Source organism: Triticum dicoccoides, chromosome 7A, assembly GCF_002162155.2.
Source record: "Triticum dicoccoides isolate Atlit2015 ecotype Zavitan chromosome 7A, WEW_v2.0, whole genome shotgun sequence".
NCBI lineage: Eukaryota > Viridiplantae > Streptophyta > Magnoliopsida > Poales > Poaceae > Triticum > Triticum dicoccoides.
Genome location: NC_041392.1, coordinates 48,688,647 through 48,700,844, shown reverse-complemented (window position 1 = coordinate 48,700,844; position 12,198 = coordinate 48,688,647). Strand labels below are relative to the sequence as shown.

Below are 12,198 nucleotides of genomic sequence, written 5' to 3'. Positions count from 1 at the left end.
CTGCCGTCGTCGGAGGGGTATGACTCCATCATGGTGGTCGTGGATCGCCTCACCAAGTTCGCGCACTTCATTCCCCTTCGTCACCCCTTCAATGCCACCAAGGTGGCGCGGGCGTTCTGGGACAACGTCGTCAAGCTCCACGGCGTGCCCAACTCGATCGTCTCGGATCGCGATCGTGTCTTCACCAGCGCGCTCTGGCGGGAACTGTTCGCGGCCGCGGGCACCAAGGTGTTGTACTCGACGGCGTACCACCCCCAGACGGACGGGCAGAGCGAGCGGGTCAACCAATGCATGGGGATGTACCTGCGATGTGCGATCCACGACGACCCACGCCACTGGCGGCGGTGGCTTCCGACCGCCGAGTTCTGGTACAACTCTTCCTTCCACGCGTCCATCAACTGTACCCCGTTCAAAGATCTCTACGGCACCGAGCCCAACCTCGGCGCCACGGCACTCTGGGACAACAAGACGGCGCCGGTCCTCGACAACGAGCAGTGGGACTGGGGCGCGCACACCGCGCGCCTCCGCGAGCAGCTGCTTCGAGCTCAACACCGTTTCAAGAAGAAAGCCGATCGTCACCGCACCGAACGAAGCTTCCAGGTCGGCGAGGAGGTGCTGCTCAAGTTACAGCCGTACGCCCAGTCCTCCGTCGTCAATCGCCCCTGCGCCAAGCTCGCCTACAAGTTCTACGGGCCCTTCAAGGTGGACGCCAAGATAGGAGCGCTCGCCTACCGACTGGTTCTTCCGCCCGACAGCCGCATCCACAACGTCTTCCATGTCTCCCAGCTCAAGCCCTTTACTCCCAGTTATACTCCTGTCTTCGCCGAGCTGCCCAAGCCACCGGACCTGTCCATGGACGAGACAGCGCCCGTGGAGATTTTGGACAGGCGCATGGTCAAGCGCGCCAACTCCGCCCTGGTACAGCTGCGAGTCCGCTGGTCTTCGTCCTCTCCTTCGGCCACTACATGGGAGGATTATGACACCCTGAAGCTTCGCTTTCCTACGACGACGATCTGGCAAGGAGCGGCCGGAGCGCCAGGTGACGCTCCTTCTGAAGGAGGGGAAAATGTCACACCCGCACCTACTAGTGCCAGGGTGGACTGCATCGACGAATAGAGAAGCGAGGGACAAGTCATCGATCGGCCAGGTCACCAGTGGGCCAGGGAGAGAGAGCCAGTATATGTAGCTGCCCCTGCGTGGGCGAGAGGGGGTGTGATGTGTGATTTCGTTCTCCCTTGTACTCTGAACCTTCCTCCTCTGCAAGTAAAGCTCCCCTCTGCTCTGGTTGATTCCTCATCCCCCTTTCCTTCTCTCCCTCGAGTGCGATCTGAGACCCTCGGGTCGTCACAACTAAATCTAGACGTTCAGCTCGAGCTTTTGGGCTCGGCTCGCGCTCGCTGCAACTCGGCCCGAGCTAGGCTCGGCCCGACAAGTAAAGAGGCCGAGCCGAGCTGTGCTTTTGGGATTGTTTCTACCTCAAGCCGAGCCTGACTCGGCTCGGTCCAACTCGCGAGCTAAACGCTTCGCAGCCCAGCGAAGCCCAGATGAACAACACGCACCCCAATTGAGCCCATCTAGCCCAGCGAAATGACTACAGAGAGACAGACGGGGGAATCAATCGCTAGGGTTGCTCACTTGCTCGTCGCCGCCGCACTCCGCCTGCCTGGGTGTCGTTGACAGCATGCCACCGCTCCCCTCTGCTCCTCCCTTCCCTCCTCTCCTTCCTCCCCAAGCCCCTGCGTTGGCGCGAGCTTTGCATCCCGGCCTCCAGCGCGGCTGCGTACACGCAGACGAACCACCAGGCTGAGGCCACGCTCGCCGGCGTTCTCTTCCTGCTCGCCGCCGCGGCCGTGGTAGTTGACGACTTGCTCGCTCCCCTCGTCCTGCTGGCAAGTTCCTCACGCCCCGCGGCCGCCGGAAACGGAGATGACCACCTCAAGCTCCCGTGGCCGTCCTGCTGGCAAGTTCCTCACGCCCCTGCAGCACCATCCCGACGCCCGCATGCTGCCGGGTGCCATCCTCCACTGCCGTTCCCGGGCGCTCCAGATGGTGGCCCTACGTGGCAGCGACCAGTTGTTGTTAGGCTTGCCGAGCCTCCCGAGCTGCACCGAGCAAGAGGCAAGCTCGGGCCGAGCCCCAATCTCTAGCTCGTCTGACCACTGGGCTCGGTTCGGCTCGGCTCGAGAAGAGGCGAGCTAAGGCAGGCTCGGGGCGAGCCCGGCTCGGCTCGGCTCGCGTCCAGGTATAGTCACAACGCACCGGGATGTTGATGCCTCACACGCTGGAGCAAGTGATCATTGGACCAGATCCCCAAGGAAGAAGCCTATTCTCATCTCACCAACTATTTATTCAGAAGTCTATTCTCTGTATTCTTCCTCCTTCCTCACCCCAACTCTCCTTTGTGTCCATCCAGATTTGTATCTCCAGTTGCGACTCTAAACTTGAGTGAAATTCATCCTGTGATATCGGGAATTAGGAGAAGTGATTGCTGCATGGAATCGGGTTCATAATATACGAGCTCGTCTTCATCAACCGGCAGTGCTTCTCAAAATTACTAGCCATTCACCGACCGGCCTTCACAGTATGTTAACCAGTACTTCATCCTAATGTCTCTAGCATGCAGATATTACTAGTGTATCTAGTAGTAGTCGATGATTGCATATATGATCTCTGTGTATTGTAACCTCGATCATTTGTGTGCAGGAGGATTATTGGGTATGGCTGGAATTTGGATGGACAAGGCGACAGAGGACCGAATGAATCTATGGCTGACCCGGGTCTTGGTCATTGTGAGCTTCACAGCGCATCTTACCCTGGCCCTACTAGCCGGGATCCGCCGGCGTAGGCACTCCGGCGTGCGGAGGTCTTTGGTGTGGTTGGCGTACTACGTGACCGAGATAGGCACACCAATCGCCCTTACCAAGGTGTTCATCGACACCGCGTCTGTGGATACCGAGCAACAGCTCAAGGCGTTGGTCGCATACAGAGAGCAGCAGATGTTTGCGTTCTGGGCGCCGTTTCTGCTGCTCCACCTTGGTCGCCCGGACAACATCACCAGCTACGCCTTGGAGAACAAGGGGCTGTCGCCTACCCAGAAGGCCGTTCTCATCCTTGCAATCGTAGGAGCCATCTGTGGCTCATACAAGAAAAGATTTATGCGCGGGGATGGGGCTCTGCGCGCCGCATTCTTCATCATGCTCTTCTTGGGTTCCTATAAGTATGTGGAGAGGGCAGTTGCGCTACGGCGAGCTTCCTTCGACAGCATTCGCCGCTCAAACCGGAGGAAGATGTTGAAGCAGTTCAGTTCTAAGGGCAAAGCCCGAAAGCAGGATAATGATAACGCCCTGCTTGATGCTCACGGCCTTCTGGGCGTCACCATGGGTGCCTTCGCTGACTATCAAGTCGACTGCAGGAGGTATGTCCCATCTTATTCTGGTTGCAAGGATGTGAGCAAGGTGGTTGAGATGGAGGTGTCACTCATGTACGACGTGTTATACACCAAGGCAAGCGTGATCCACACATGGGGTGGCTACATCATCCGTCTGGTCTCGCCGCCACCGCCACGGCGCTCTATCTCTTCCACAGTAAAGACGGCCAGGCGATGGAGAGTGCAGATCGGGCGATCACATACACCTTGCTTGCTGGTACCTTGTTGTTGGATGTGAGATGGCTGCTCAGAGCACTAGGGTCCACCTAGACCTATGCATTCTTGCTTGATAGTACAGATCAGGAGGATGGAAGCAAACAAGGGCTGCTTCTGGGTCGCCTCCGCTGGAACCTCCTGGCCAGTTTGCTGCGGCTGGGCCGCCTCAAGAAGGCAGGTCGTCGTCGGTCTGTGAGGCATTCATGGTATTGGCTCCGTCGCCTCCTGGTCTCTCTGGATCCGTCCCGGCTCCCACTGAGAAGCGGCCCAAGTGGCCACAGGTTGTTGCCGGGCTCGGCAGTCGGACAGCACAACTTGTTGCAAGAGTGCAGTGCTCAGGGTGGACTGGAGAAGATGATCTCTTATTTTTGCGCTGGACACGGGAAGAAGAAGATTGATGTCAAGGATGTCTTGTTGGAAGTTATGTGTACATATCTAGTGCTGGAATTGGAGACAATGGCTTGGATGCGTCCCACGGGGGAAGTTGATGATTACATGAGGACTAATAGCAAGAAATTAAATTTCCAAAAGGACATCATTGCGCTGCACGTCGCCACGGACATTTTCCTCTTGTGCAGGACAAAGTCCCAAAGGAGAGAAAGTAGAGCATCAGCCAAAGACGAGAAGAAGATCCGAGCGCTGTCAAATTACATGATGTTCCTCCTCGCGCAACGCCAGCACATGGTATTGCCACCAGGTGACGAGGCCGGCGACTACAAAAAGGCCTGCCTCGATTTGAAGGAAATATGGCGTGAAAGAGGAGGAGCCAGCGGTTCTCTAACAACCCCAAGAGAGACCGAGCTTGCCAACATCCTTCTGAAGATGAATGCAACCGAGGGCAGTAGGTACAACACCTACGGCGAATCAAGTCTCCTTTCCGAGAGAAACGAAACTCTTGCGCTTGGTGCTGGCTGGGCCTTGAAGCTGTTACATCAGCTGGACCCGGCAGCAGATTACGGACGGCATCAGACGCGGGTCCAAGACATTCACAAACTTGAAGACTTTATTCCGGCATTCACTGATGAGACACAAACCGTAATTGAACGGTACAGGGACCGCGGGGAACGATGGGAACTCCTCGATTATATGTTGCAGCTCATTCTCGTTTCATGGGTACGTCTTCTCAGCTTCACGTCCGGCCAATGCAGCAGGGATTCCCATGCCAAGCAGCTCAGCCGCGGCGGTGAGCTCTTAACCATCGTCTGGATGATGAGTCGACACAAGAATATATATATTCCAAGCCAATAAAATGACCAGCATCGTATATCCTCTCTGCTCACTATTAAATTTTTCGGCAGTATTATTATTGTCCTGGTGTAGAAGTAGGACTCCTGCAGATATATCCGAATCTGCTAATGTAGTTGTCAGGCCTATTCTAAATTGAAATTTCCGTTATCTATTATCCCTCTTATTACTGGAATCGTACCGTGAGCTTATGTCTTTGTCTGGCTTGCTGGCCATATCGTCTTGTGTTCCTGAGCAGTCATTTACCTTCGGACACGGTGACATTGTCTTTTGTCAAATCTTTCGCCTGACCAAAAAAATACTTAGGATTTCGCCTGGCCATACTTAGGATTTCTTATTGTACTGATTGAACTTGACAAATTCTTGCTCTACATAAGCAAAGGAAAAGAACTAGGCCTGTCCATACTGGATTTTACCATAGTTCTAGTTCTAAAAAAGACTGTCAATTTGTAATTCTTCACATCTTCACCGTGTGATGAACCTTTTGTTTCTTTTATTCTTACTTTTCCATCGGGTCACTCTAGATTTTCTTTTTACCTTCTTCCCGTCACGAAGCTCTGTTCTCTTCCCATTTTGTCCATACTTTCCATCAGAGCTGTTCCTGTCTGTTGTGTGGTGCTCAACTCAAGCAAGTATAGGAGTGGAAGTTTCAGAGCTGTTCATGTCTGTTTAGTTTTTTTAGTGCTAAACTCTTTGCAGTAACTGCTGAACTATTTCTCTGTATGTGTAGCCATGCCATGGTACTAATCTTACAATCTTTATCTGTGTTTGCACAGCTATAAACATGTGTTGGCCTACTTTTAACTGTTACCTGCTGGTACAATTAGAGCCTGCAAGATGCAAGTTCCCATAACCAGTTGGTAAAAGCACTTGAGTTGGCTCATTCTTGAATAGAGGACCTCCTATTTGACGCTTATTGCGTTAAATTGGAGGGCAAACACATAGGCATGCGAGTGGGCTGGCCCATTTAGACGTATCCAGCTATTCCTTCTTAACTGGGTGGCGGGAGTTCTTTAGCGTTTTTCTTGGTCCGCTCAGTTTTTCTTGGTTCGCTCAGTTTTTTGGTCTCTCATTTTTTTTTACAAGTTCATGAAATAAACAGCTGATTTAAAAAAAATCTTAATGAACATTTTTAGTTACATAAACATGTTTTAAATGTAAATATTTTTAAAAACTTGAGAACAAGGTGGATATTTTCTGAATAAAAGTGGGCATCTTAAAAAACAAGTGCGAATATTTTAGAAAAAATGCGAATATTTTTTTATAAAAAATTGTGATTTTTTTAAGTATGAACATTGTTTTAGAGTATGAATACTTTTTAAAGGGGACATTTTTTTTCAAAAGACACAATAATATTTTTTTAAGGTGAAAGTTTCTCAAGAAAAGGTGATCATTTTTGAAAATTTGGAAACATTTGTAAAGAAAATAAAATCATTAGAAAGAAATAAGAATGGTGGTTCCAAAGAGTTGAATTTGGTTTGATCCCTAAGCATGAATAGCCCTAAGTGTCTCCGTAGTATTGGAAGAAAATCTTTGAAGGTACCAAAACTCAAAGAAAGTCATATGAAGATTGTCTAAAGAGGGAATTTTGGATAAGTTTGGCTTCAGATCAGTTGTTGGAGTTCAGGTCAAAGTATTTGCTAGTGCCCGCCCTGTTCATAGCATGGTCGACCAGCATCATCGTCGGCGGCGCCGGGCCACTTCCTCTGCCCCATTCTTCAGGAAATCATGGAGGACCCATGCGTCGCCGCCGATGGGTACACCTACGACCGGAAGGCGATCGAGACATGGGTGAGCATGAAGGACAAGTCGCCGATGACCAACCTCCGGCTGCCGAGCAAGAGCCTCATCCCCAACCACTCGCTCCGGTCGGCCATCATGGACTGGAGCTCCAAGAACAGACGATGATGCACACAATGTTAGATAGACAGACCTTGTGCAGAAATAGTCTTTGGAAATATAGCTTTTGTGTTGCGTTGTGTAGGTACACCGAAATGTGTACGTGATTCCTCAGGAAAATATCAAATGTGAATAAACAAAAATTCACGCTTATCATTTACTTTTCTTTACATTAAAATTAAAAATCCAGTAGGGAAACCTACTATTATTCTCCTAAAAACATTTATTTTCCTGAGGTGTACCGTTTTGCAGACTTGTTGAGAATTACTACAAGATATTTCAGCTATATATATCGAGATGTGCATGTGATTCCTCACCATTTGGGTGCCGGCTTCTGTACATACTGTGCAGAAAAAGAAGAGGCCGTACTGGCCATTGTGGAATAACACCAGGTCCATTCATAAATGAAAGCCGGCAACACGCTACATTTTCAGCTTTCAGCTTCAACCAACAACATTATTGTTTCAGGGTCATTCACAGAGCAAGAGCGAAAGATAATTCAACCAAGTTTACGTACTTCAGGTTTTCAATGTCTTGACAAATGCCAGCATCACAGAAGCTTAGAGGATTTTCGAAGCATTTCAGTATAAGAAACAATCTTTCTGGATCCAGCATCTAAGAGATGGTTCATAGCTTACCGAAGTTTCGTAATCATCTTCGAGTTTGCTGCTCATTCAAGGCCACAATAACAAGACCTCTTCAACCTTTGACTGAAACAAAGAAATTGGATCAGGTCCTTTTCTACATTTTGTTCTCTCCCCTTGTCTTGTGTCGCTTGTGCTTTTGATTACACAGGCTGGTGCCTGGATGGCTGCAGTATTGTATCCTATGCAATTTGACTCTAGCGGCCTGCAAGCTAATGTTATAACTGATCACTAATTAAGTGAGCAGTTAAACCATATGACAAACAAGCTGTCCAAATGATGTTTATCATGGACTGGAGGTCCAAGAACAGATGATGATGCACACAATGTTAGACCTTGTGCAGAAGTAGAATATAGACTTTGTGTTGTGTTGTGCAGCCATATTGAAAATGCGAATGTGGATCCTCAAAAGAAAATCAAAATGTAAATAACAAAAAATGCTCCTATCATTTGTTTTTTATACATTAAAATGAAAAATATCCACTAGGGAAACCTCCTGTTCTCCTAAAAAACATTTGTTTTCTTGAGGTGTACGGTTTTGCAGACATGTTGAGAATTATCGGATATTTCAGTTATATAAATCAGGATGTTCATATGATCACTCACCATTGATTGCTAGCCTTTGTACATGTTGTGCAGAAAAAGGAAGAGGCCATACTGGCCATGTGGAGTACAATTCTGGCGTTATGAAAGCCGGCAGCACGCTGCATTTTCAAATTTCAGCTTCGACCAACAGCATTATTGTTTCAGGGTCATTTTCACAGAGCTAGGTAGAAACGCTATTGAAAGATACCCGGCAAAACTTAGTTTACAAACTCCGTTACATGATATAATTCAGCCAAGTTTACCTACTTCAGGTTTTCAGTGTCTTGACAAATTCCAGCATCACACAAGCTTACGAGAATTTCCAAAGCGTTTCAGTATAAGAAAAAATCTTTCTGGGTCAAGCTTCTAACAGATAGTCCATACCCTTACCGAACTGTCGTAATCATCTTCGACTCCACACCTCTCTCAAGGCCACATGAAGACCTCTTCTCCTTTGACTGAAACACTGAAACTGGATCAGTTAATTCTCTACATTTTGTTCTCCCCTTGTCTTGCATAATCCAACTAATTTGGTTACACAAGCTAATGCCTGGACGGCTGCAGTATTGTATTCTACGCTGTTTGATTGGACGGCCTGCAAGCTGATGTTATTACTTATTAGAGGGTGTTTGTTTCCAGGGACTTATTGGTCTAGGGACTTAAATAAGTCCCTATAAGTCCCATCTAAACCAAACAGGAGGGACTTATAGGGACTTAAAGTGGGCATTTGGGACTTATGAAATAAGACTCTCAAGGAGCGACTTATAGGGACTTATAGTTGTAATATGGTCTTATAGAGACTTATAAGTCCCAGGAACCAAACAGGTAGGGACTTTTTAGGGACTTGAGACTTATAAGTTGGGACTAAAAAAAGTCCTAGGACTTATGAACCAAACAGGACCTTAAACTCTAATGAGAAAGCAGTCAGACCATATAAGCTGGGCAAGTTTTCCAAATGATACTTATCACTAGGAAGCTCCTGCAGAGGGCGAGCTGAATCACCTTTAGGTTAGCCAGAGCCATGATCATCCTCTTACTACTCATTCTTGGCTTCAAGCCATTGGTCACCGCCGCCGATCCATTGGTGTGGCGCTGCGACTCCCATTTCGTCAACAAAGCCTACAAAGCTAACATTAAGCTCCTATCTGCTGCACTATCTATGAGTATCTCATCCACACAAACTATCTTTGCCAAGGGCTTCACCGGAACCAAACAAGACCGCGTTTATGGCACCGTGCAGTGCCGCGGCGATGTCAGCGCATCTGCCTGCCCCAGCTGCATCACCACAGCATTCCGCAACATTGGGTGGCCGTGCATACTCGAAACGGTCACAGCTGTCTTATATGAGGACTGCATCGTCCACATCTCCCAGGAAGACCTTATCTACGACTCCAGTGATATGCTAAAAAGGTTACTGGTCTTCACGAACACAACGGAACGCACTGTGAGTCCCAGCATTCACTTGGAAGCGAGTCTTATGTACAACAGCTCCCGGATTGATGGCAACATCAAGGTGCTGCTCCAAGAGACAGCCAAACAGGCAGCCTACAACTCCACAATGATGTATGCCACCGGCCGCCTGGATGTCTTCAGCGCACTCCCGCTGCTCTACTCTCTGGCGCAGTGCAACCTGGACCTACCACCGAATGATTGCTGGGATTGCCTCAAGAATATCAGCAGCGCGGCAAAGAGTTTCTTCAAAGAGCAACATGGTGAATGGATTTCTGGTACGTGGTGCAATTTCAGGTACAGCACGAATCAGTTCTATGAGGGCCAGCCCATGCAGTAGATCGACTGGTCGGATGATGTGGATCCAACAACAAACATGCCGGCACGCATGCCAGCGCCAGGGCCGGTTGGTGTTCCCAGGCAGAAAGACGAGGATAAGCCGGTGCCAGCGCCAGGGCCGGTTGGTGTTCCCAGGCAGAAAGACGAGGATAAGCCGGTGGTTGTCGTGCCCAGACAGAAACACAAGAGTAAGCAAGACAATATGATAATTTCTTTCGCCAAAATTAGGTGGTCTTACCTTTTTGTTGTTCTAAAGTGAATATTCACCACCTCGTTATATCTGTTCTATTTCTATTCATATAATTCCTATCAACATCTTTATTACACTAAAATTGAACAGTTCAGCATCCTTATAGTGCCAAGTGCCTATCAGACTCAAGCATCGAGTGAAATGAAATTATGGAACTTATACAAGATCGTACTAGTTGCCAAAACTTTCACAGTGTGTGAATGACTTTGATTCTACAACTATTGCTGAAATAAAAGAAAAGGTCCAGTTGATGAGTAGGTTAGTGTAGGAAGAGTAAGCAGGGCTTTATACATATGAGTTATGGGTACCACCTTCTGATATAGATCTAGTGACCACAAACCAATTTTGATCATTTTGGAAGACATAATTAATTCATCTGGGTGCCTGATACACATTGATCAACACGTCAATTTAACAACCTTGCATGCGATGCAACCTTAGATTATATATCATATGTTGAAATATTCCTTGCATAAAGAAAAGGGTCCACTTTTCAACCATAAACTAGTGAAAAAGTTCAAATTTCAATCTTGAACTGCAAAACCAGTTGTTTCCAACCTTAAACTGTTGAATCCATTTAATAACCCCATTAGCCCTATTCCAAGTGGTTTTGAGCTGACTCAGAAGACACAGGCCATACGCGTCAGTAAATTGTCATCTTGGTAGGCTGAGTAAGGAATAAAAATAAAAGGGAAACTTAAATAAATTGCATAATACCCCCCCCCCCCTTCCGAATTATAAGATGTTCTAACTTTTTCTGAATCGGATGTTTGTAGACACATTTCAGTGTGTTTGTTCACTCATTGCAGCCCATATGTAGCTAGTCCATATATTGAAATATCCGAAGTGTTTATAATTCAGAACAGAGGTGATACTTTGGAAAATTATTTGTGTTACTAGATGTCCCGTCCATTTTATTTTCCCTGATTTTTCTGTATTTTCCTGAAGTTTCCAAAATATATCCTATTTTTATTTATTTTCATCAATTTGATTTTATTCTTTACTTAAGCTGTTAACATAGCAAGGTGCTGCCATGTATAAACTGATGCTATATGTCTACCACGTGCCATCCAAGTGAATGGATTCAATCATTCAAGGTCAAAAACAACTGGTTTCAGATTTTAAAGTTGAAAAGTAAACTTTTGCAATGTTACATTAATTTCATTATATTATATGTTCAAATATTCCTCGAAACGTAAACACCAAAGTTTATTGTGCAATCATATTTTGAATGGACTAATCAACTAAGCACCTCCGTTTGTGTGAAATCTTCCATTTTAGGGCATATAATAAAGGTTTTGGTCATTACAACTGTTGTGCTTCTATTAGCATCCTTTTTCTCCTTCGTCGCTTGGTTTGGACTGGTCAAAAGGCACATAAAAGGTTAGTTGCGGAAATGCTACTACTGTACTCACAAATCTCTTAGGCTGTGGATCTAAGAAAAAATCTCTTAGGCTGTTTAGATTCATATATGTTCTGCATCAGAATTTCCTGAAAGGGTTACACAATCTCTGAATTTTGAATTTACGTAAAGTGAGCCCACAGGAAGGTGAAGAACTAGTCTGGGGAACTGGGAGGAGTTCAGAGTTCAAGCTTTTTGACTTCACACAAGTATCAGATGCTACAAGTAATTTCTCAGATGAAAATAAATTGGGGCAAGGTGGCTTTGGCCCAGTATACAAGGTAAATGAACACATTTATGTAGGTACACAAAGAGAACAAAATGAAACCTAGTTTGCATCAAGAGCTAAATTTGTACGATCTCATAGATTTCGTACATGCGCTTTAAGTTTACGCACAAGCATGGGGATCCGAAGATAAGTACAGAAACTTTTATTTCGCAAGATGATATCACTAATTAAGCTCTTTTAAACCTCCACAGGGCCAGCTTCCGAAAGGTTTGGAGATAGCAATTAAGAGACTTGCTTCAAACTCTGGCCAAGGTTTCACTGAGTTCAAAAATGAAGTCCAACTCATAGCCAAGCTCCAGCACACAAATTTGGTTAGGCTGTTGGGATGTTGCTCGCAAGGAGAGGAGAAAATATTGATCTATGAATATTTGCCAAATAAAAGCTTGGACTCCTTTATCTTTGGTAATTGGTATTACTTCTTGTAGTTTGCAGTTACAGATTATGGGTTACCCC

The 12,198-nt window shown here is 46.8% G+C and overlaps 1 protein-coding gene and 1 pseudogene across 1 annotated transcript; both read left to right on the top strand.

The window, feature by feature from the left end:
• The first annotated feature begins 1,644 nt into the window (after nucleotides 1-1,644).
• LOC119328418 lies at nucleotides 1,645-3,716 on the top strand. The gene is made up of 2 exons (XM_037601407.1): nucleotides 1,645-2,581; nucleotides 2,704-3,716. Exon 2 carries the CDS (start codon nucleotides 2,718-2,720, stop codon nucleotides 3,663-3,665), a length of 948 nt encoding a protein of 315 aa, XP_037457304.1. The 5' UTR covers nucleotides 1,645-2,581; nucleotides 2,704-2,717; the 3' UTR covers nucleotides 3,666-3,716.
• Nucleotides 3,717-8,866: 5,150 nt separating this feature from the next.
• LOC119327533 lies at nucleotides 8,867-10,722 on the top strand (annotated as a pseudogene).
• The last annotated feature ends 1,476 nt before the right edge of the window (nucleotides 10,723-12,198 follow it).